Here is a 25,534-nt window from a genome sequence, read left to right as displayed (position 1 = left end):
AATTATCAGATCCTACTACAAAAACTATACTCAACAAAACTGGAAAATCTGGAGGAAATGGACAATTTTCTAGACAAATACCAGGTGCCAAAGTTAAATCGGGATCAGATAAACCATCTGAACAGTCCCATAACCCCTAAAGAAATAGAAGCAGTCTTTAAAAGTCTCCCAACAAAAAACAAAACAAAACAAAACAAACAAAACAAAAAACAAACAAACAAACAAAAAACCCAAGACCAGATGGGTTTAGTGGCCTTCATAGAAGATCTAATACTAATACTCTTTAAACTATTCCACAAAATAGAAACAGAAGGAACATTACCCAATTCATTCTTTGAAGCCACAATTATGCTTATATCTAAATCACACAAAGACCCTACAAAGAGAACTTAAGACCAATTTTCTTCATGAATATCGATGCAAAAATACTCAATAAAATTTTCGCAAACCAAATCCAAGAACACATCAAAGTGATCATTCACCCTTATAAAGTAGGATTCATCCCAGGCATGCAGGGATGGTTCAATACATGGAAATCCGTCAATGTAATCCATTATATAAACAAACTGAAAGAAAAAACACCACATGATCATCTCATTAGATGTTGAGAAAGCATTTGACAAAATTCTACAGCCCTTCATAATAAAAGTCTTGAAAAGATCAGAAAAAAAAAAAAAGATCAGGAATTCAAGGCCCATACCTAAACATAGTAAAAGCAATATATAGCAAACCAGTAGCTAACATCAAACTAAATGGAGAGAAACTTGAAGCAATCCCACTAAAATCAGGGACTAGACAAGGCTTTCCACTCTCCCTGCCTTTTCAATATAGTACTTGAAGTCCTAGCTAGAGCAATTAGATAACAAAAGGAGGTCAAAGGGATACAAATTGGAAAGGAAGAAGTCAAAATATCACTATTTGCAGATGATATTATAGTATACTTAAGTGACCCCAGAAATTCCACCAGAGAACTTCTAAACCTGATAAACAACTTCAGCAAAGTGGCTGGATATAAAATTAACTCAAACAAATCAGTAGCCTTCCTCTACTCAAAGGATAAACGGTGAGAAAGAAATTAGGGAAAAGACACCCTTCACAATAGTCACAAATAATATAAAATACCTTGTTGTGACTCCAACCAAGCAAGTGAAAGATCTGTATGATAAGAACTTCAAGTCTCTGAAGAAAGAAATAGGAGATCTCAGAAGATGGAAAGGTTTCTCATGCTCCTGGATTGGAAGGATTAATATAGTAAAAAGGTCCATCTTGCTGAAAGCAATCTACAGATTCAATGCAGTCCCCATCAAAATTCCAACTCAGTTTTTTATAGAGTTAGAGCAATTTGCAAATTCATTTGGAATAACAAAAAACCCTGGATAGTGAAAACTATTCTCAACAATAAAAGAACTTCTTGGGGAATCACTATCCCTGACCTTAAGCTGTATTACAAAGCAATCGTGGTTAAAAACTGCATGGTATTGGTACAGAGACAGGCAGATAGACCAGTGGAATAGTATAGAAGACTCAGAAATGAACCTACACACTTATGGTCATTTGATCTTTGACAAAGGGGCTAAAACCACCCAGTGGAAAAAAGACAGCATTTTCAATAAGTGGTGCTGGTTCAACTGGAGATCAACATGTAGAAGAATGCAAATCGATCCATTTTTATCTCCTTGTACAAAGCTCAAGTCCAAGTGGATCGAAGACCACCACATAAAACCTGATACTCTGGGGGCTGGAGAGACGGCTCAGCAGTTAAGAGCACTGACTACTCTTCTAGAGGTCCTGAGTTCAAATGCCAGCAACCACATGGTGGCTTACAGCCATCTCTTCTGGTATGTCTGGAGACAGCTACAGTGTACTCATATCAGAAAATAAATAAATAATTTAAAAAGAAAAAAAAACCCTGATACTCTGAAACTAATAGAAGAGAAAGTGGGGAAGAACCTTGAACACATAGGCACAGAGGAAAATTTCCTGAACTGAACATTAATGGCTTATGCTCTAAGATCAAGAATCTACAAATGGGACATCATAAAATTGCAAAGCTTCTGTAAGGCAAAGGACACTGTCAATAGGACAAAATGGCAATCAATAGATTGGGAAAAGATTTATTTTACCAATCCTACATCTGATAGAGGGCTAATATCTAATATATACAAAGAACTCAAGAAATTAGACTCCAGAGAATCAAGTAATCCTACTAAAAATGGGGTATAGAGCTAAACGAAGAATTCTCAACTGAAGAATACCAAATGGCTGAGAAACACCTAAAGAAATGTTCAACATCCTTAGTCATCAGGGAAATGCAAATCAAAACGACCTCATACCATTCAAAATGGCTAAGTTCAAAAACTCAGGTGACAGCAGATGCTGGTGAAGATGTGGAGAAAGAGGAACACTCCTCCATTGTTGGTGGGACTGCAAGCTGGTACAACCACTCTGGAAATCAGTCTGGCAAAGTTGGACATAGTACTACCTGAGGACCCAGCTATACCACTCCTGAGCATACAGCCAAAAGATGCTGCAACATATAACAAGGACACATGCTACACTATGTTCATAGCAGCCTTGTAATAGCCAGAAGCTGGAAAGAACCCAGATGTCCTTCAACAAAGGAATGGATACAGAAAATGTGGTACATTTATACAACAGAGTACTACTCAGCTGAAAACAATGACTACATGAAATTCTTAGGCAAATGGATGGAACTAGAAAATATCATTTTGTGTGAGGTAACCCAGTCACAAAAGAACATAACACGATATGCACCCACTCATAAGTGGATACTATTCCAAAACCTCGGAATGCCCAAGAAACAATTCACAGACCATATAAAACTCAGGAAGAAGGAAGACAAATATGTGGATGCTTCATTCCTTCTTAGAAGGGAGAACAAAATACTCACGGGAGGAAATACAGGGATAAAGAGTGGAGTAAGGGCATCCAGAGACTGCCCCACCTGAGGATCCATTGCTATGTAGCCACCAGACCCAGTCACTATTGCTGGGTGCCAAGAAGTGCTTGCTGACAGGAGCCTGATATGGATGTCTTCTGAGAGATTCTGCCAGTTCCTTACTGATACAGATGAGCACGCTTGCAGCTAACCATCAGACTGAGCACTGGGATCCCAATGGAGGAACTAGAAAAAGGACTAAAGGAGCTGAAGGGGTTTGCAACCCCATAGGAAAAACAATCAACCAATCAAACCCAAATGTAAACCAACCAAAGTGTAAATACATGAAATATCTAATAAAAATGTTTTGCATAAAAATGAAAAGAGCACAATCAACAATAGCTAATAATCAATTGTTGATCTTAGAGCCCGAGGCATTTGTGTTCTGTTTAGGAATTTGTCTCCTGTATCAATGCGTTCAAGGCTATTCCCCATTTTCTCTTCTATTAGGTTCAGTGTATCTGGTTTTATGTTGAGGTCCTTGATCCACTTGGACTTGAGTTTTGTGCATGGTGAGAAATATGGGTCTATTTGCATTCTTCTACCTGCAGACCACCAGTTAGTCCAGTACCATTTGCTGAAGATACTTTCTTTTTTTCCATTGTATGGTTTTGGCTTCTTCATCAAAAATCAAGTGTACATAGGTGTGGGGGGTTTATTTCTGGGTCTTTGATTCTATTTCATTGATCAACCTCTCTGTTTCTGTACCAATACCATGTAGTTTTTTAAATCACTTTTGGCTCTGTAGTACGGCTTGAGGTCATAGATGGTGATTCCCTGAGAAGTTCTTTTATTGTTCAGAATAGTTTTTGCTATCCTGGGTTTTTTGTTTTTCCAAATGAAGTGGAGAATTGCTCTTTGAAAGTCTGTAAAAATAAATTGTGTTGGAATCTTGATGGGAATTGCATTGAATTCATAGATTGCTTTTGTTAAGATGGCTGTTTTTACTATGTTAATCCTACTGATCCATGAGCATGAGAGATCTGTCCATATCTGACATCTTCAATTTCTTTCTTCAGCAACTTGACGTTATCGTCATACAGATCTTTAACTTGCTTGGTTAAAGTTACACCAAGGTATTTTATATTGTTTGTGGCTATTGAAAAGGATGTTGGTTCTTTAATTTCTTTCTCATTTGTATAAAGTATGTCTAATTATTTCTTTGAGTTAATTTTATGTCTGGCCACTTTGCTGAACTTGTTTATCAGCTGTAGGGAGTTTTCGATAGAAATTTTGGGATTGCTCATGTATACTATCATATCATCAGCAAATAGTTATACCTGACTTCTTGTTTCCAATTTGTATCCCCTTTTTATTTTATTTTATTTTATTTTATTTTATTTTATTTTATCTTTTGTTGTCTTATTGTTCTAGTTAGCACTTTTTTTTTTTTTGAGTACTATATTGATTAGATAGGGAGAGAGTGGGCAGTTTTGTCTTGTCCCTGATTTTAGTGTGATTGCTTCAAGTTTCTGGCCATTTAATTTGAGGTTTGTTATTGGCTTGCTGTATATTGCTTTTATTGTGTTTAGGGTTGTGCCTTGAACCCCTGATCTCTCCAAGATTTTCAACATGAAAGGGTGTTGGGTTTTGTTGAAGGCTTTCTCAGCATCTAATGAGATGATCATGTAATCTTTTTCATTCAGTTTGCTTATATAGTAGATTTTGTTGATGATTTTCATATATTGAACCATACCTGCATCCCTGGCTAGTTTCATTTCAATTTGACACAAGCTTGTGTCATTAGAAATGAAGAAGCCGGGCTGGAGAGATGGCTCAGCGGTTAAGAGCACCCGACTGCTCTTCCAGAGGTCATGAGTTCAATTCCCAGCAACCACATGGTGGCTCACAACCATCTGTAAAGAGATCTGATGCCCTCTTCTGGTGTATCTGAAGACAGCTACAGTGTACTTATATATAATAAATAAATAAATCTTAAAAAAACAAAAGAAATGAAGAAGCCTCAACTGAGAAAATGCTTCCATAAGATCATTCTATCTGGTCTCATGGCAGAAATGGTACCCAGACACTGAGCCTAGTATAGAAGTCTACTGTCAGTTATATTTCCAGGGGTCACTTTGTGCACATTTATGAGTTCTTGGCATTTTCTAGTTTACCTTTATTGACTCAGCACCTTTGCCTTTCTGGTTTTTTTTTTGTTTGTTTGTTTATGTGCATGTATGTTTAAGTGTTCATGTACATACAGGTTCATGTGACTATGTGGTACTTGTGTAATTATGTGCATTTATGTTTAGGTCAGAGGAGAACTTTGAATGTAGTTCCTGAGGTTCAATTAATGAATCTTAAATATTTTTCTTGGAAGTCTCACATGGGCCTGGAATATAGCAAGTAAAGCAGTCTAAGTACTCAGAAATCCTTAGGGATCAAAACGTCTGTCTCCACAGACCTAGGGGTATAAGCTTTTACTACCTAGTGTTTCTTCTCCCTTCCCTTTTCTTCTTCCTCTTCCTCTTCTTCCTCCTCCTCTTCTTCCTCCTCCTCTTCCTCCTCTTCCTCTTCCTCCCCTCCTCCCCCCCCCTCCTCCTCCTCCTCCTCCTCCTCCTCCTCCTCCTCCTCCTCCTCCTCCTCCTCCTCTTCTTCTTCTTCTTCTTCTTCTTCTTCTTCTTCTTCTTCTTCTTCTTCTTCTTCTTCTTCTTCTTCTTCTTCTTCTTCTCTCTCTCTCTCTCTCTCTCTCTCTCTCTCCCCCCTCCTTCCCTCCATTCCCTTCCCCTCCTCTCTATCTAAATAGAGTGCTAGGAGACAGGCATTTCACTATTTGGAATATCCTCCAAGCCACTACTGTCTTGGCTTTTCCCTCAGGGTCACACGGCTAGGACTGCACTTACTGACCTGGTACACATGAAGCCTTTTTTGCATGGTTTGTACCGCTATCAGGCTCTTACTTCTGTTATTTTCACTGTGTCTCTATTTAGTTTCTGTTTCAATGACCTGTCCATTGTGAGACTGGGGTGTTGAAGTCTCCCACTATTTTTGTGTGGTTCAGTGTGTGATTTGAGCTTTATTAAAGGTTCTTTTATGAATGTGGGTGCCTTTGCATTTGGGGCATAGATGTTCAGAATTCAGGTGCCATCTTTATGGATGAGTATGAAGTGTCCTTCCCTATCTCTTTTGATTACCTTTTGTTGATAGTCTATTTTATTGGATATTACAATGGTGAATCCAGCTTGTTTCTTGGGTTTGTGAGCTTAGAAAACCTCTTTCAAGCCCCTTTCTCTACCTTTGTTGCTGAGGTGTGTGGTTTTCTGAATTCATCAGAGTGATGGATCCTGTTTACCCATCCAGTCTGTTAGTTTGTGTCTTTTTATTGGTGAATTGAGTTCTTTGATGTTGAGAGATATTAATGACAGATGATTGTTAGTTGTTGGTTGTCACGGTTGCCAGTTAACCTCTAACCTCTACTCAATGACCTGGCGGCAGCTCGCTACCTGCCCCAATGTTCTGGGTTCCTGGATGAAACACACACACACACACACACACACACACACACACACACACATATATACACATACACACACATACACACATACACATACATACACACACATACACACACATATACACACATATACACACACATACACACACATACACACATATACACACATACACACATACACACATACACATACATACACACATACACACACATACACACATATACACATACATACACACACACACATATACACACATACACACATACACACACATACACACACATACACACATACACACACACACACACACACACACACACACACACACACACACCCTTATTTTTTAATATGCCTTAAACATCACAATGGTTAGATCCCTTTAAAACCTCCACGTGACTGATTTTCCCCATATATATAAATTTGTACAATTCTGGCTGTCTCTCTATTTCTGTCTCTCTGTATCTCTCGGTCTCTGTCTCTGTCTGTCTCTGTCTCTCTCTCTCATTCTGTGTGTGTGTGTGTGTGTGTGTGTGTGTGTAGGTCAAAGGGCAACTGAGGGTGGTTATTTTTTTTTCATTTTTTTTCTTTTTTTATTTTAAATTATCAAAATAATTTTTTTATTAACTTGAGTATTTCTTATATACATTTCAAGTGTTGAGGGTGGTTATTTTATACTGTCTTATCTTTTTTTTTTTTTGTGATAGTTTTCCATAGACTTGGCACTCAGAAAATAAGCTCTGTTGCTGACCAATGATCCCTAGTAATCTTGATGTATCTGCTTCTCCAGTCTCAGGAGATGTGTACTAAGATGCCCAGGTATCTTTAATGTGTGTGCTACAAGGCAGTGTGCTATAAACATTATCTTTGAAGGCACTAGTGTCTTGGCTTTTCCCTCAGGGTCACACGGCTAGGACTGCACTTACTGACCTGGTACACATGAAACCTTTTTTGCACTGTTTGTAGCTGTATCAGGCTCTTACCTGCTCTCATCCATCTCACATTTTCTGTCTAGATTGGGATTGTCCACTTTCAACATGGAGAATTTGGGTTTCAGCTCTGTTGGTTTTGATTCATAATGAAGAATTTAGACTCGGAGACTGTATTAGATTTCCATCAGCGTAACAAGGTATTCGTCTTCAGCAGGGGAGAGGTTAATATAAGCTCAGTGTTAGAGGAGCCAGGCTGTGACCTATTGTTCTTTGCTGTTAGGTCTGTGGCTAGCAGTTCATGGTCATGGGAAGCAAAGTGCTCCCAAGAGACAGGCCTCCCCATCTGCTTGAAGGGCAAGCTCCCAGTGACCTAAGAACCACCTGAGGCAGCACAGGTCCCACCTCCCCATAGCAGCAGGTGGGGAGCAAGGCTTTATCACCTGAGCCTTTGTGAGACTCCAGATCCAAAGGAAGACAGGGAGGGGAGGGGCAGAAAGGTTTAATCATTGTCCCCAGAGCACCTGAGAACACTGGATTCTGTTGTCTCATGTTAGTGTTCATCCCCAAGTAAGAAGTTCTTTGCATGCTTATGAATATGCATGAGCATTGAGGAAGAGTCATCACTCACTTTTGCATGAAGGGAGTGTTTATTAAGGAGCTGATTACAGCACTGCCCATTTCCTCCAACTGTTCTTGTCCTTGTCACTCAAGGCAGAGGACCTGGGCATGCCAGGAGACCATTGCTATTGTCTAATGAATCATAAGGATGGGCTGCAAGGGGCATGGGAAGAATTTGCAGGGGGTTTTGCTGTCGTTCAGTACTTTGAGTTCAGTAGTGCTGGCTTCAGCTTGCTGCCTGAAGGTCATTCTGAGGGGAGAGAAAGACAATAGTTTGTGCCTTTAACCCTGGAAGATGACTGCAGGCATGAGATGAGAATCGCCAACTCATCCATCCCCACCAGATCACCATAGCACTGCTTCAGGGATGGGGAGAGGACATCTGCCATTGAGGCCCCCTGGAGAGTTTAGACTATGAGAGAAGGAATTTGAAGGTGAGTCCTCTGGCAGGAGGGGATCCACTCGGATGACGTCAGTATCTACCCAGAGACAGCAGATTTACTACACTGACCAGTGTGTTCACAAGATCTTGAGTGAAGTACCTGCTGGAGCTGGCACCGAGCTGGCTGTTCAGTAACTGTGCTGTTTACTGTCATAACATAACCTATTGTGGGCCGTGTGTCTTGTCACTGTAGCTATAGCTCAGGGCACATTCACCAGGTCTGTTGCCATGATCAAGGCTGGCTTGTGGTAATGGCCCCTCATAGGTTCAGTATAAAAGAATGAGAGTAAGAAAAGCCCTGTGGACAGTTGCTGACATTCTCTCATCAGATTCTCTAGGGAGTGATTTAGGCCCAGCTGAGGAAGTATAGTCTCAAGGACAGCTGAAGCTTTGAGTCCTGTGATATTGAGAAGCTGGTATTTTCTGAGTCCCATTTCCCAGTGCTTTACAGGTAGATCAAGAAGATATGCAAGGTCCTGGATTTGAGGCAAAGCAAAGCAAAAGAAACAAAGAAAGAAAAGAATTGTATTTCTGCAATTTAATAAAGATGGAGGAAAAAAAGAATTGTATTTCTGTTACTCACTGATCTCAGCAATTTGACATCGGAGTTCGTTAGAGTATTTGAAGACACTCCGTCCGGAATACTCATCTTTTTATACAGCTCTGAAAAAGAAAGTATCACCTTGTGACAGCAGTCAAGGGGAAATGACAACCTGATTGGCTTGTTTGACCACTGACACACGTGGGAGCTCTGACCTGTATGTGGCCTTAGGAGGAGTCACTACTACACCCATTCAACATGGTGGCATGAGTACTGTCCATCCCAGTCTATAGGATGGTGTATGGGAAGAGAGGCCCCCACAGCAGGTGGGAACCTGGTGCTCTTCTAACGCTGATGACTAGTGATGGACTGCCTGCCTCACCACATCCAGGACCTGATTGGATTGGCACAGTCAGTTGAGAGTCAATGCACTATTTGGCGCTACAATAGAGCTAACCAGGGATGTTTCCACCTGCCATGTGGCACCACCATCATTGTTGTACAATGAGGTACGACATAGATTTCAAGTGTTGTATCACTAATGTCATAAGGGTGAGGTCGCCTGTGCAGATGTATATGTTGACAATAGTGGTCCCGAGACACCTGTGGACAAGGTGTCCTGGGAGCTGCAGAGGAGGCACTTTGACCTGTTTTCTCCTTTACCACCACTTGCTGCCATTTATGCAAAGAGAAGGTGATGTACATGCAGCCCAGCAGATGACAGGGGTGACTTGTGCTTGGTGCTTCAGTGCCCTTTATGTGTCCTCCTCCCACCTCTCACGGGCACCAACTGTGCCCACAGTCACTGTTATTTCCCATACCATTGAATCTGGACCAGGCCTTCCTTGTGACTTCAGCCATAATGCCTTCTACTTCTTCCTTCTGCAAGACATGGGAGGACATTTTCAGTGGAGCCTTGTAGCCCTCTGCTTGGCCTCAGGCCCAGGAGCATTATCTCAGGCTGCTGGTTCCTGTGGTTCTCTAGTTGACAGGTCTGTCATGTGTCAAGATCAAATGTGGAGATGGATCTCCACGTATCCTTAGGGGTCTTGTCTTTGGAAATGTGGGGAGTCCCCATTGGGTGTTGTTTCCCTTGAGGCTTCTTGAGCAGGGGTATTGGCTCGGTCAGTGCCATCCTGCTACATGTATAGTAGGTAGTCTTAGGACATAGGAGGAATTTAGAGGTCAAAGGAAGACGGACTTTGAGCAGCTGCAGCCTGCTCTTATGTGGGTCAAGCACATTTTGTCTGGTTCTCTCTGTGTCATGTTGGTCCCTTTTCTCTCTTGGAACCCTCTGAGAGCAAGAGGTGCTGCTTCTACACCCATGCTTTCCCACTGCTCACCTTCCTCTGTGGGAAGTCACATACTGCAGTACTGGGTTGGGATGTCTCTGTAGCCATAGCCTACTGTCTGCACAGAGTGGGCACTCCTTAAATGCTGCCCCTTATCTTTCAGAGCTCCACTGTTTGCATACACGACTGTCACCGGTCTATGAGTAGCTGTGAGGTCAGGGGTCAGTCCTCTCAGTTCTTGTTAACTGAACCATATCCTGGAAAGCTCTGTCACTTCCCTCCTAAGGAGAGGCGGAGGGATTGCTGGCCTCGGAGTCACCCTAGAATCAGCTGCTTCCTGACTCCCATTTCTCAGTGTGGTAAAGGATGCGCTTTCCAATCCCATCTCTGGGTACCTGCTGTGGGTCTGTCTCTTGGAGGAGGCAGCAGGCTTTCCATATCTTTTCCCTCCTTTTTCTGTGTCTGTATGTATGCTCCTTGAAGTCTCCACCCACGTGTCAGTTGAGAATGGGTGGTTATGGTTTAAGAGCTCCTCAGTGAGCACGTTAGGAGCCTGGCTTTCTGTTACACAGTAGGTGTGTGCTCTAGTCCACATGGGCCTCTCTTTCCCCCAGTCTTAAATCCCTGTGTGTCTGGCTTTAAAGTGATTTCCCACCTATCATGGGTCAGTTTCCAGGGCACATCAACTTACAGTCTCAGGGGGCACCACACTGTGCTCAGACCTGTCAGTAACAAAATACAGAGAGACATTAGGTCCATGAGAACAGTACTAGTCAAGGTTAGAGTTCAAGTCTTGTCTCCACTGATTTCATGTGAGTCAGCCGTAGACTGCAGGCACTGCTTGGCAGAGTAGACCAGCGAATGAAATCATGTAAGCCTTCATTCCTGATTCCTGTAGTTATTCAAATATTTGCCCAGACCCAGATCCCATTGTGCCTGTGTGCTCCCCAGGGTCTGTTGTGGTACCTTGTGAGTTTGACGTCTGGTACCAGTTTAGAATTTAAAATCTTGCTGGCATGGGAGATGAATAATTTCTGAAATGACACAAGAGGGCATGTGTGAGACAAGGGGACCTGGCCTTTCCCTCTGCTGTGGGGACACCAAAGCACAACGGGCCTCAGGCTTTTGAAAAGAGTTTACCCCACTCATCCAGTCCTCCTTCCAGCCCAGTATCCTTCATTTCTCAGCACTCACCGTTTCCCCAGTGGCATAGGGCTGGCTGTCCTTTGTTATGTCAACCTTATACAGCAATCTGAGCATATTGTTTTCCTGGGGGGCAAAGGCTATATAGGTGATTTGTGCTTCCAGGTCATTCATCTGTTGTGAAGAAGAAGACTTCTGTTAGTGTGGGGAAGAGGACAGAGGTGCTGTATCACAAGTCAGGCATGTATCCTTCTGTCTTGGTTAATACTGCATTCTGTCTTGCAGGCTTGGACTCCCAGTTTGGGTGCTAGTGCAGCTGAGGAAACAGAAAGGCCAGGAGCTTTCCCACCAGTCCCCTGGGTTTACTTCAGCGTGTGGACCTTGGGGCAGAGAACTTGTGAAATGTTCCTTTCTATCAAGCCTTTCAATGATGAAGTGTGTGTCCCTGCCCTGTGTCTCAAAAGCTCTCTGATGACCGCATGTGGACTGTGTGGTGAAGATGCTTCTGTGCTATTTCACCTGATCGTGGTGCCTAGGGAAGTGGATGACACACTGGGACTGTTTCTGTTTAGTCCCCTTCCCCTCCCCTCACCCCCATCCTCTCAGCCTGCTCCTGATTCCCCAGCCTGATCACTATGATCATTGTGTGTCCTGCGTCGTTGGCCTTTTCAATCTTTGCAGGAATCTTTTCCCTTGGAAGTGACAGTGTCAGCTGATATCCAGGGCAGTGCAGCCCTGTGGCTGATGGAGGATGCTCACCTGAACAGAGCTCTGTTTGGCCACGTATTTCACAAGTGTCCTCAGTGCTGAGGAGGCAATGGTTATGGACACGTTGGCGTTTTTGGGATCTGGAGGCAGCCGACCTCCAGGCACGGGTACTGTTTTGTTGTCTATATTGGCTTTAACCTAAGGCAGGGAAAGCAGAGGAACACGCGTGTGAGTTCACCAGTTTATCCCTGGTGTGAGGGCTGTGTGTCCTGGCTGTCTCAGTGCGGGGTGAAGAGGCCTTAGTCCAGCTTTCCTGAGAGCCCCAAATCCTCAGCTGAAGTTGCAGAGCCATTTCTGACAGATTTCATGCACATGTGTGTGTTTACTAATTGTACTTTCTTTTGGACACAGTTCTAAGGAACTAAGGGCCATTCTCAGTCATGTTTCTGTCATTTTCTTCCTTCCCGTTCTCTTTGCTCCCTCTCCCTTCTGTTTTGTCCTCTTCCCTTCCCTCCCCCTCCTTCCTTTTTTCTTGTCTCCCTCCCAAGGTCCATAACTCATTATATGGAATATGTTCTTCCGTGTCATAGATTTCCTGGGTTTCCTTCTCCTCCTCCCCATCCTCCTCTCGTGTCTGTCACCCCCTCTCTCTTTCCCTCTCTGTTAGTTTCATTCTTCCTTTTTGTATGCTGTCTCCTGTAATATGTCTCAACTATAACTTCTGTTTGGAAGGGATGTCAGCACATGCAGTCAGGAACACCGAGAAGAGTGACCCGTGCCTGTCATCACTGTGGTTACGTGTTCTGTGCAGACTCCCTTACTCCTCCCCCTGACTGTAACATGTCATACTGTCTGCAGTCCGGCTCTGTCAGCACACTTGTAGAGTCTAGAAGGCTATGGGTCTCAGCCTAGCCGTGTGCTTTGTGTGTATAGCAGGTTGTCTGAGGAGCTTCCTCTCATGTTATGCATTTATTTGTGCTTCAGCAAGTGAGTGGATCTCCAGAAGAGAAGCCGAGCTAACTATGCCTCCCCCTTCATCACTTGTCTTGGTCTCCTTCTGCCTTCCTGGTTGGGTTGTGGGTGGCTGGAAGGAGCTGGTGCTTTTGTTTGTGTATAGATCACTGAGAGTGGAGATGTGAGCTGGGTCAAGAAATGCTTCTTGGTGTTGGAGTGCCTCAGAGACCATTGTCCTGTGGAGTTGAAGGTACAAGAGTGCTAAACTGACCTTGTCCTATCTGGGCACTCATGAGACTGACCCCAGGGAAAAGTTGAGGCATCTGCAAAAAGCCCATGTTTTCAGTCTTCCCATCATCTGATCTCTTGTGTGGCTGATGTATGCTTGCAGCCTTCATCCAGTTGCCATTGAAAAGCCAGCGAATACTTACGCAGTAGTCGATAGAAAGTCCTTTGGGAGAGATCCTGGCAGTGTGAACTTGGTAACCGAATAAGCCAGTAGCTGCAGAGGAGAAGAGAGGGAGGAATGGAGAAAATCCAGACAGCCATCAGTGGCCACTGTGCCTCAAACACTCTAGTTCTCATTTTCAGCTATAATCAGTATGGACACCTACTTCTGCAAGACACCGGGTGGAGCCCTAAATGACTTCTGTATCTTCCCGGAACTTTTGGTTTACCAGCAAGGATATTTTTTCCCCCTCAGGGAAGGAAAGACTGGCTAGCTAGAGCCTGCATTTGGTCTACTGTGGGACTGGAGAAATATATCCGGTTTCTTCCTTCACCTCTCTAGGTCGTTCATCCCAGTATGTCTCACTAACTCTGACTGTTGCCATGTTCTTAGAGATGCTGTGAGATTCCGTGATCTCACCCACCCAGAGATGAGGGCTTGGGGATGCCCTTGATCCAGACTCTGCCACTGAAGGGTTTTGGGTTGGGGAGATCCAGGCAGACCCCTCAGAGGCACTGGGTCCTATGCTCTTCCATATCGCAGAGGCCATCTACATTGAGAGAAAAGTCTCGTGGGCCATTGTCTTCTCTAAGAGTGCTGAGGAGTCCTTGTAGGTTTGGAGGGTGGCATCTAATAGGTCCATCTCCGTGGTGTGTCACCGTATGAAATCTCCCTAGGTGCTGGGCCATGTCTCTCTCTGCTCTAAAAGGTATCCTAAGGAAGTACTCACTGTTCTTGCAGTCATTGAAGTCACTGAGGACGATACCACAAGAGTCGGATTTTTCCAGCTGTGAAGTGAGCACAGGGAGCTTAGCAGAGGCCTGTCTTGCCATACCACCTCTTCCTTCTCCCCTTGGGTTCCCCTTCCAGGACTGTGATATTTCCCTGTCCTCTCCTGGGCTGAATTTATCCATGGTTGCCGTGTGCCATGTTTTGTAGTTGTGCTGCTAGGCGGTAGGGTTCAGAGGCTCTGATGGTCCTTGGTGGCCCATGGGCTCCTGAGAGTTCTGGCTTTTTTCCTTAATCTCCCCTAGCCTCAGGCCATTAACAGCCTGCAGGCTTCTTTCTTCCTGAGTTTTCCCAGTGACTTAGCTCCCTCAGGAGCCCTCCCCCTTCCCTGGACTTACATTTTCATTCATTTTTGCTGTCAGCACTATTGGGATGATGTCATTCAAGGGCAGAGACGTAGGCAGAGGAACAGTTTCTGTGACACTGTAAAAGAAGACATGTTGAAATAAGTGATCCTGGGGTTCCTAGATTCCTTCATGTGTTAGAGGCAGCATCTCACTGGTGGAGGAGATGTGTGATGCCTGTGTTCTCAGTACGTGGAGATCTCGGCTTGGTCTTTAAGGAAGATGCACAGTCACCTGGCCAGAGCACAGGACACCTAGCCCCGAGGTTCACATGGACGGCTTCATCCTTCAGACCCTGCAGCAAGTGTGTTCACAGTTCTGTTTGTTGTCTTGTTGTAGTTGTGAATCTGAACTCACAACTTTCAATGCTCTAGCTAAAGAAAATGTAATGAATCCTTCCTTGGGCATAGCAGAGGGAAATAGAAAAAGTGAGAGCTGGGTCTTTGCAGGGTGAAAGTAATTCCAGCTTTGTCAATGTGAACCCAAGTCTGAAGAGCTTGCCTGCATGCTATGGTTGGGCCAAGAGAGAAGAACTCGGCCACTGAACCACACATCTGTCAAAGAGAGATTTTCACTGTGTGGCCCCCATGTTCTAGTCTGCCTTTTGAATCTGGTCAGTGTACGCTTTATCAAATATATGGGATGGTTTACTAAAATAGTCTGGAGGAAAGATATAATATATGTGTGAGAAGGCTACTGTCTAACAAAGTAGGATGTTGCTTGTCAGCTTCAAGTAGCTGGCATTTGCTGATTGTCTATTGTATTATGGTGGACCACCCCCTCCCCTTGGGAGAGGAGCAGGGATCCTCTAACCCACGTTTGAATTAATCCAGTAATGAACAGAAAGGTTTTACGTACGTCTGTAGTAACTGGATGTTCATTTCCTTGACATGCATGTGGGTGTCTTGGACATCAAGGTTGACGCACTGGGTGTTGTTGGAGGAAACAGCAATGTTCATTGTTACATCCATGACAGATTGAAACTGCAATAGGGTGAAGACTGGCCCAAGCAAGCTGTGGAGAGGAAGGTGAGGCGAGTGGAGTATCTTCTGGGATATTTGGCACCAATGCATTGGAGATGGTCATTTGAGAGTGACCCTCATGCCGTGGGCCAGGGTCATCCTCTAGAGGGAAGGATTGAGCACCCCAGTCCACATGTCTTAGGTTCTCAGTCCCGTGCCACAGGAAGAAGAGACAGGTCATTTTTTGGCATTCATTCAATATTTCCCCCAAAATTGTCCTACTAAGTCTTGGGGAGGTCACCCAATCATTGGTGGCACAAGGTACCAGACAAAGTTTCACTCCCTGAGTCTATGGCTTGGACCTTCTACATTGAGTAGAAGTGCATACAAGACATCTTCCAGGAGCAAGCCTGGGCTGCTACTGATTCTTCAGTATATGTATGTGATTTGTATGTATATGATATGCATATGTAACTCTGTATCTTTCTGTTTTGAGATACTGTTTTAATGTGCAAGGCTGGCTTGGTGGGAGGCCAGTCTTCTTGTGTTTAATTCTGTGTCTTTGTCCTCTGACTCATGTGTACCCAACTCCAGGCTGACTGAGACAACCATTGTGGAAATACACTCACCCTTCTCCTTCTACGTCGGCAGTAACTTCGGAGAGAACTTTGATCCCATCAGCTCCCATGTTTATATCCGTGCTGCCCACTTTTACTTGTTTCACCTTTAATCTGCAGAGTGCCAACAGAGACTCAGTTGTGTGTCATGGAAAGAGCCTGACCCTTGTGAGAAACGCCTGTGAGGCGGCGAGTTCACCACCAACTGATCTCTGTTAATCCTATGGCCCCGAGCTTCCCTCTCCACCATGTAAAGGTTTGAGCTCAAGAAATCCTGGTCCTATTTTCCAGAGAGAATTCCAGGGGAAATAAGTGTTTGTCTACGGAGGGGTGGCTGTCCCTAGGGTCACTGTAGGTTGGGTGTGTGTGAGATTTCTCACAAGCAGCTTGTTTGTCCAAAACCCCAGAGAACTGTTAAGAAAGCACTTACTTGAGCATAGTTTCTTGGATATCCATGTTGAGCAGATCTGAAAATGGATCCTTGATGTTTTCTGGGACCACACTCTTCACTTTGTCCTGAACAGCAGCTTTCAGACTGTCCACATTTTCAACTATGTCATCCAGAGGCTTCACGGCATTGGAGAGCCCATCCCCATTCAGGAGTCCTTTTCCAGAGCCTTTGCCTCCACCAAGGTTTAGTAAGCCGCCCAGGCCTTCCTTGCCTGGGAGGCCCTCTGGGAGTAGCTGGCCAAGGCCACCAGTGGCCTTGGATCCTGATGAGGGCTTTGAGGGATCCTCATTACCTTCTTTGCCTAGGAGTCCACCAAGGCCAAGCCCTCCTCCCCCTTGCAGGAGGGAAGTGATATCTAAGATGGAGAGCAGGTTAGAGTCCTGCATCGTGGCTAAGATATCCCCAAGCACGCCTTTCATGTTAACTTTATCACACTTCACCATGTCCTCAATCTGTGGGGGCAGTATGCTCAGGAGGGCTGCAAAAGATGAAGAGAGAGAGAGAGAGATCTGCTGTCAGTTTAGCCCTAGCGTCCTTCCTTTGTGGAAGAGAGCATCTTGAAATATGGGGCACAAAGGACTCTGTATTTTGCCTTCCAAGTCTGAGTCTTGTCCCTGCCCTAGTTAAGAGTCCCTGCCCTTCTTTCAGAGAAATCTGCCTTCCCTGATGTCAACAGCTCCTTTTAGCCTACATTGATGCTGTCCTTTGGTGAGACTGTGTACTTCCAAGGTACAAGGGCAGGGAGTGAGGGTGGAGCCTCACTTATGTTTGTCATTTTTTTCAGTCTTGCTCTCTTTTGTCCTTTCATTTACTTGTAATAAAAATGGAGTAAAGTATATTCCCAGACCACTTGCACTCAGCATGCAGAGCGTGCTGCTCTGGTCCTCTTGTGGGAGCAAGGGGCATCATGTCACCATTATTTTACTCATCTGTTTGTCCTGGGGTTTAGTGTCCACTTTCAGGTCTGTTCTTTAGAGTCCCCGTGGCTTCCCTGATCCGCTTGTCTGTCTTTGTTGGAGGCTTCTAACTGGATATGGTCCATGGCTTGTAGACACAGGAAAAGTTTATGATTGTCATAATCTGTTACAAGGTGTAGGGACTACAGAAGGAGCAGTGTCTCGAAGAGCAAAAGACAATGACTTTCTCTCTAGGCCATTGTGACCCAGGTTCCTCTGCTTGTTTGCCTCATCTTTCCCCCATCTTGAAGATTCTTGCTGCCTGAACTTGCTATATTGGAAGGAATTACTTCTGTGCCTTTGCATTTGACCAAGTCTTGGGCATTGGTGGCCAGAAAGGGGCTTATCACATGTTTCCCTCCATCTGATTTAAGTCAGAAGAGGGAGAAGAAATCCGGGGGAAAGGTGGAAGAGGCCGAGTCAGCCATGCATGGACAATTGTCACGTCTCAGTGCTCTCCCTGAGCGCCTTTCCGGCAGTAGGTGGAATGGCATAGAAAAATGTGAGTGAAGTGATGGTTGTGGTCAGCCTTGCTCACTGTACAGCTGAAGCTGTGTGAGCCAAGGGACATTTCTGACTCAAGAGAGATGCAGTTGAAGGGAGTCCCTGAAGCATCTCTTCGAGCCTAGCTGCTCCTTAGCCGAAGACTTCTGTGCCTCTGCACTTGGATTTATGAAGGGTGTTTGCTGTTAGCCACTCTGCTAGTTCATTGGCTAGTCCGTCAGGGCTCTGATGCAGGGCTTTGCCAGACCGTTGCTCCAGGGAGCTGCTAAGAGAAGGGTAAGGTTTTCTTATTGTTGTTAATTATTCTGACTCCTATCCATCTTCCGTTTCTGAAACAGAAATTCTTTTTGTGCTCTCAGCCTTTGAGAATCTTTCGAGTAGAGGTTTTTGTTTCTTTTCTTTTTTTTTTTTTATCTCAGGGAGCAATGTTTTATTGGGGAGGAGATGATGTGGAGAGTTGAGAGAGCATATGTGGTGAAAGGCTTGCAGGACAATATTATATTTGCCGTTTCCTAGTGCTGAACAGCAGGCTGAGGGCGAAGGATCTGTGGGAGTCGAGGTGAGCTTGAGGTCCTGCAAGAAGGAACCTGCCTTTTGACAGTCTCTGGATGGTAAGAATCAACTGGAAGGTAAATAGTGAGACAGCTTTTGAGGTTGAACAGTTCCTTTATCCACGGTGGCACAAGCTTGTCCTGGACCAAGTTTGTGAACTTTAGAAGCAGCTGTATCATCTCAGAATGTTATAGGGTGAACTGGATTCATGCTGTCCCAGAATTTATAGGTTTGCCCCAAGGTCCCTTTGCTCTAGAGGTACCAAGCAGATGTTACAATATCATCATATTTAAATACACTTGTTTAGAAAATTGGCTGAATTCCCTCTGAGCTCAAAATTAGCAGCCTGTGGTAATTGTAGGCAGGACTCAAGATGAGAAATGAATTGTATGTTACTTACAGGCCTGGAGTTTGTCACTGGAGAGGAAGTATCTGGCTGCAGGTGCACACTTTCCACCTCTGGAAGGAGCTCCAGGCCTTTTGGGAGGTAGCATGCGATTTTTGGCTGGATCATTGAGGCCTGGAGAACCTGGGAGAACTGCAGGGAGATTGACCGGAGCAGGAAGAGCAACAGGAAGACTGCGCACCTCGGGGGGCACTTCCACCAGGTCAAGTACTCCTGCTTGGATGCTCAATATGATGGCCAAGGCCTGGAGAACCCACATCTTTGTGGCTGAAACCTGCAGAAGAAGAATGGCTCACACACCACATTCCCAATGGATCTTAGAGCTGTCATGGCACTTACTCTAGATGACTCCCTGTCTCCTGTAAGAGCGTGTTTTTGCCATTCTTTTTTTTTTTCTTTTCTTTTTTTCGGAGCTGAGGACCGAACCCAGGGCCTTGCGCTTGCTAGGCAAGCGCTCTACCACTGAGCTAAATCCCCAACCCTGTTTTTGCCATTCTTGACAGCCCCATTTCTTCTTTGTTCGTGGGAATTTGGTCAGATACATAGTAAACATCTTGAGGAAACCTCACTTTCCCCTTTGTGTCTCTCCCATGGTTCAATATACCGTCAGAATTGGGTTTAACAAGTCAATGTATGCTGAGTCCAGCCCTGAGGTCTCTCTTCCTAGGTCCATGTGTATGTTTTCATGCTGTCATGTGACTTTACACCTTCTTGGTATTACCCGTCGCATAAATGTCCCTGCCTGTGGTTTTGTTTTCAGTGTTGAGATTGCACATAGGATTTTCCGTTTTACATCCTCGCTCTACTACTCTGCCATGTCCACAGCCCCTTGCAATGTCCCAGTCATCCTCTGCGAATGTGTCAATGTTCATGTCCTTTCTTACAATCTCAGGTCCCTTGCCCTAAGTATGTTCTTAGTGAGTAATTACTTAAGGACTTTTCCTGGACACCCTACCTAATTGTTCCAGAAAATCCCTTCTTATCCTGACTTCCCTTTTCTTGGGTGACGTAACTGATACTTGGTAAATCGGAGCTGTGCTGGACACTTCTGGAGATTGTTCCCTATCTCCCTATCAGAGTCCTTGCTTACCCTTAAGCTCTAAGTGCTTTTTTCTATGGCATTTACCTCTATTCCCTTTTGGGACAGGGTTTCATGTTGTTGAACCGGGGTTCTTGAAGCTTGCTTGGTAGTCTAGGGTGGCCTTCAAATCACAGAGATATTCCTGCCTCTGTCTCTGCAGTGTTGGAATTAAAGCCGTGCACCACCTTGCCTGGCCTGTCTTAAATCTAATTCCATGTATTTATTAATTTCTTATGCCGTATATGTGTGCTCAAAGGATGTGTGTGTAAAGCACATGAGAACGTGTTTGAGTTGGTTCTTTCCTTCTGCCATTTGTGTTCCAGAGATCAAACCAAGGCCATCGAGCTTGGAGACAGTTACTTTTACCAGGTGAATGATCTACCTTGCCCCTCTCTATCATTTAGTGCCATGCTGCAGTATGTGTCTATGACATGTTCCTTCATGATGGTAGGATGATGGCATTTCTTCCTTGTCGCCTGTCCAGTTATGTAAAATTGGGTGGTGGGTGTCTTTCCCCACCTTTGGCAAAGTTGTCAGGACCATCATCAAGTCCCTTCTGTTGGATCCTTACCCCAAGATAAATGAATGAAATTTGTGCAATCTGAAGTGCGCTTTATGAGTTCCTGATTATTAGAACCATTCACCAATACTTCAGCCACGACCCCAACTTTACACAAGCTGACAGATATATGGCTCCCATGACGTCAATGTCCAGCAATTGCTGCCCCCGACTGGTACCACTCTGACAATTAGTTGATGTTGTTTCAAATTTCATCTATACTGGCTCTCCTGTCATCTTTCAAATCTTGCTTCACCTCATCCTCATTGCCCACTCCTGTAGTCTCAGCGACTGAGTTTTCTTGGAAGTGAGCTGGCCTGTGTGTGAGAAGTTCTGATCTTTTTTTTTTTTTTTTTTTTTTTTTTTTTCGGAGCTGGGGACCGAACCCAGGGCCTTGCGCTTCCTAGGTAAGCGCTCTACCACTGAGCTAAATCCCCAGCCCTGAGAAGTTCTGATCTTAGAGGGTGAGTATGCTGGTTTAGGTTGGTACTGTGCACCAACACCAGCAAAATCAAGCCCTGTGGTGCCATCACCATCAGAAGGTGGTTCCAGTAAAGTGGTGCCAATGGCATATTCCTGTCATGAATAAATTCCTGTTTGGAAATAAACGTCAGCACATTTTCTCCAGGTTCCTCCATTTCCTGTCTGACCTATGAGAAAGCTAAACCACGTGCCATTCATGTAAACACACTTAAGGAGACAAGACATGTGTGCCTGTTACTGACTTCATGTATGCTGCCCTGATCGATGTCTCTGGGAGTCCAGCACTCAGGTCCTCATTTTCTTATAGCAGTCTGGTAGCCCTTGTTACCCCCCCACCCCCAGCCCACAGTAGGCCCAGTGCCCTGCAGTTCAGCAGTAGAGGAACATTCTAGATCATCAGTGAGTAAGCCCTAGTTATCTGTCCAGAGGTGACCTGTCTCTTGCTCATTCTGTTCACTTTGCCCTTCTGTGTGGATTCCTCTGGGCAGTCCTTACCTTGCTCCTTGTTGAAGGTTTTGTCTTCAGAAGCTGCTTCTCCTGCTGTTGCTTCTGCTGTCAACTGAAACGCGTGTCCCCTTTTTATAGCTCATTCAGTGCCTCCTTGAAAGGTCACGATGGAGGAAGGGGCCTGATGTGGATGTGCTGATAAGACAGGTGTCATCAATCTGCATTCCAGAATAGCAGCTGACCTTTGTTCTTGCTTTTGTTGGCATGTTCCTATGCCTGTGAGAACAGATCTTGGGATGGCAGAGCTGGTAAGTCATTCAGAATGTGTGCCATGACTTTAGTGGCGTGATGGCTCTTTGTGTTGTCTTTTCAACCTTGGAGTGGGGAGAAGCCGATGAATTCAGGTCATTAATGTGTTTATGGAGTGTAATGTAAGGAGTCTTATCTTTCCTCTTCTTATTTTACATCCTCATAAGCCTTTTTATGTGTTTCTGCCCTGTATTCATTAGGATGTCGTGTGACTGCGTGTAATATCAAATGGATAGGGTGTCAAGTTATATGACAGTGATCTGTCCTTTTAAAGGCCTTTTATGGTGTTTTATAAGGTTCTATGTATAAACTGTACACCTAACTACCAACAGATTTGTAGGTATCCTTAGTACAGCTGTGGTGCACCTTCGGTCATAGTTTTATGTGATGACTTCCTGTCAATTCCTTGTCTCAGGGATGAGTGACAGGAAGCATTAGCCATATGTGAAGGTACGTGTGAGTAATCGATGCACAGGGATGGATGTTTGTAGTGACAAAATAATCTGATGGGAATATAGCCGATATGCAAGAGTATGTTAAGCAGACTAGTTCTATAATTGTGAGACCCCTTTCATTTTTTCTTTCTGTGGAATAACACAGGCCTGGCCTGAATGAAGAACTGTGTTTGCATTTATATTATCAGTAATATTCATGTATACTTTGCACATGCATGTTTCTTCAGTGAAATTTGATGACATTCATTTGCCACTACTGCTTTAGTGTCCCTGCCTCCTCCCATCGCTTCCCACTCCTCTTATTTTGGTTATTTATATCCTGTGAGTCTACTTAGGGCTTTCCACTTTTGTGTGGGCCATGTTCCTCTAATGTCTGCTAAGGTGTGACACTCCTTGTCCCCCTTCAACACCTGCCAATAGTTCCTCCACTAAGGTAGGTCTTTGTGTGGCATTGCTCCATCCATACTGGCCTCTTGACTGTTTTGATCTTTCAAGGTATTTTGCACGTGAACACCGCTGGTTAGAAATGGTGTGTGTGTGTGTGTGTGTGTGTGTGTGTGTGTGTGTGTGTGTGTGACAGTCATGTACAGAAGGTAGCAGTAGAAATTCATACTTCCCATCCCTTCACGTTTTTTTTTGTTTTCTCTCGTATGGTGTTACCTGAGCCTTGTTTTTGAGAGGTTTGTTTTGATTACTGGTTGATAAACACTTAGCATTTCTTAAACTTCACAGTTTGGCCTGTCCTGAGTCTGTGTTAAGTACTTCCCACTATGAAAAGAAGTGTCTTGACCAAAGTCAAGAGCAACAAATGTCTACATATGTATATACCAGTATTTAGAACTTGATTTGACAGTATGAAGTTGTAGCAAAATAAGGGCTTTATCTTTTTTCTTAGTTCTAAGATCTCCTTCCTCATTTATGTTTGACCAGCTTACAGTGGCAGGCATCCAATCCCTCTGTGAGACAGGCCTTGCATTCAATCAAAAATCGCTTGGTTCTTCCCATAACCATCATTCCACTACTGTACTAGTGGGCACATCTTGTCATGTAGATCAGTATCATAGCATCTAGCAGCCAGTGCTGTGTCAACCCTTTGATTTTTTTTCTTTCCCTCTCAGAAGCATCCATAGTACCTTCTGGCACTCTGTAAGTTACTCAGCTTAGTGAGAGTTTGCTGGTCTTTTGAGGACAAACTGGTAGCTCATCAGAGCAACCTACAGCAGGAACTGCAGGGGAACCATTATGGTAGCCAGCACATGTTGCCTGGGACTTAGCAGCTGTATGTTCTGGCCTCCAATGTCTATAGGTCTAACATCTCTCATATTTGATGACTTTGTAATAGGGTGGACACCTGTGATGCTTACTTTACTGTCATCTTGGCACAAGGTTGACTAGTCATCAGAGAGAAGGGACACTTACGTGTGAGAATGCCTCCTTAAGGTCCAAGTTAAAGCATTTTCTTTCTTTTTTTAAAAAATATTTATTTATTTATTTATTATATAAGAGTACACTGTAGCTGTCTTCAGACATAGCAGAAGAATGCATCAGATCCCATTACAGGTGGTTGTGAGTTACCATGTGGTTACTGGGATTTGGACTCAGGACCTCTGGGAAGAGCAGTCAGTGATCTTAACCACTGAGCCATCTTTCCAGCCCCCAAAAGCATTTTCTTAATTAGTAATAGTGTGGTTTGACCCATCCCTTTGTGTCTAATGCTGGACTGATGGCACTCCCCATGGTCTCTGCATCAACTCCAGCCTCCAGGTAAATGCCCTGCTTGAGTTCTTTGAGTTCCTGTTTGAGTGTCTTGACTTTCTTCAGTGATGGACTCTTACATGAAAGTGTAAGCTGAATAAACCCTTTCCACTTTGGTCATCACGTTTTGTTGCAGCATCCCAGAGTAGTAGCCTGTCCGGTTTGTTTACCTCTGGGACCTCCCTGAGCAATAACCTGAGGATTGTTTTCTGTGCCAGGCACTGAGATTTTTCATTCAATAACTCATGTTTTGGGAGTAGCACTGTCTAATCATGTAGGCTAGTTCTGTTTTAAAGTAATTTAGAAGAGTGTATTTTTTAGATGGGCATGGTGTCACATGCTTTAATGCCATCACTTGTGTGTCCAGACATGGAGATCTGTGATTTTGAGGCCTGCCCTTTCTACAGAGTGAGTTCCAGGACATGCAGGGCTAGTAAACAAGAACAATATAGTGTTTTCTGATTAGCTTACAAACCAGTTTTCTGATTAGCTTACAAAAAATGTTTTTATCTTTCTCTTCAATCTGAACTGTCCCTACCAATATTCCCCACAGGGCTGCCTTACTGGTCATAAATTCCTTGATGTGTTTTTAATGTAGAATGCTTTTATTTTTCCCTCATTTAATATGTAAATTTGCTGGTTGGCATTAGTGTAATTTGGCACTTGGGGCTTTAGAACTTGGAGTATGTCTTTCTAGGCACTTCTGGCCTTAAGTTTCTACCAGATTGTTAGGTATTATTCTCATGAGCCTGTTCTTACAAGTCATTTGACTTTTCTTGCAGCTTGAAATGCATTTTTTAATTCTGTGATTAGTGTTTTAATTAGGCTATATTTAGGGGTTTCCTTTCTGGTACTGTCTGTCTGGTGTCTCATGGACCTCTTGCACATGGATAGGTGTCTCTTTTCTCTAGACTTGGGAAGTTTTCTTCTGTGATTTCATTGAAAATCTGCTACATGCTGGGGCTGGAGAGATGGCTATGTGCTTAAGAGCACTCCCTGCTCTTGCAGAAGACTAGAATTTTGTTCCCCTCACCCACACACACCAGGCAGCTTACAGCCATCTGTAAGTGAGTTCTAGTGATCTGATGTCTCCTTGTGCCTGTTCAGGCCTCCTCATGGATGCATGCTTACATCCACATAGAAACAGTGCACAATGGAAGGAAACCCAGAAAATAAACTTAATGAAATGTGTAAACATTCTCCACGCTCTCAGCATGTTATTCTTCCTTCCCCATGTCCATGAAGTGAAGGTCGGGTCCTTTCCTAGTGTCACAGAGCTTTCCATGTTCTATGTGTAGACGTTTTTCTGTGACCTTTACTGAGTGATCCATTCTCTTGGTGTGGATGCTCACTGGTGTTTTGTTTCGGATTC

At 44.1% G+C, this 25,534-nt stretch overlaps 2 protein-coding genes across 3 annotated transcripts in view; one reads left to right on the top strand and one right to left on the bottom strand.

The window, feature by feature from the left end:
• The window catches only part of Cdk5rap1 (CDK5 regulatory subunit associated protein 1), a 143,569-nt gene that overhangs the window by 48,885 nt on the left and 69,150 nt on the right, over positions 1 to 25,534 (top strand). The window lies entirely within an intron of this gene.
• Positions 7,971 to 25,364, bottom strand: LOC120101703 (vomeromodulin-like). Of its 2 annotated transcripts, XM_063285095.1 has the most exons (15): positions 21,692 to 21,996; positions 19,068 to 19,347; positions 16,635 to 17,133; positions 16,217 to 16,318; positions 15,484 to 15,639; positions 14,620 to 14,704; positions 14,223 to 14,280; positions 13,476 to 13,546; positions 12,142 to 12,288; positions 11,434 to 11,556; positions 11,206 to 11,273; positions 10,931 to 10,961; positions 9,769 to 9,829; positions 8,990 to 9,069; positions 7,971 to 8,214 (listed from the first exon to the last, which is right to left on the bottom strand). In XM_063285095.1, the coding sequence occupies exons 2-15, from the start codon at positions 19,330 to 19,332 to the stop codon at positions 8,191 to 8,193; spliced, it is 1,770 nt and encodes a 589-aa protein (XP_063141165.1). In that variant the 5' UTR covers positions 19,333 to 19,347; positions 21,692 to 21,996; the 3' UTR covers positions 7,971 to 8,190. The 2 variants fall into 2 exon arrangements, with proteins under 2 accessions (XP_063141165.1, XP_063141166.1); XM_063285096.1 differs by having other exon boundaries at positions 19,068 to 25,364.

This window comes from Rattus norvegicus, chromosome 3 (genome assembly GCF_036323735.1).
Source record: "Rattus norvegicus strain BN/NHsdMcwi chromosome 3, GRCr8, whole genome shotgun sequence".
NCBI classification, from domain to species: domain Eukaryota; kingdom Metazoa; phylum Chordata; class Mammalia; order Rodentia; family Muridae; genus Rattus; species Rattus norvegicus.
This window is presented reverse-complemented; position numbering and strand designations above follow the sequence as displayed.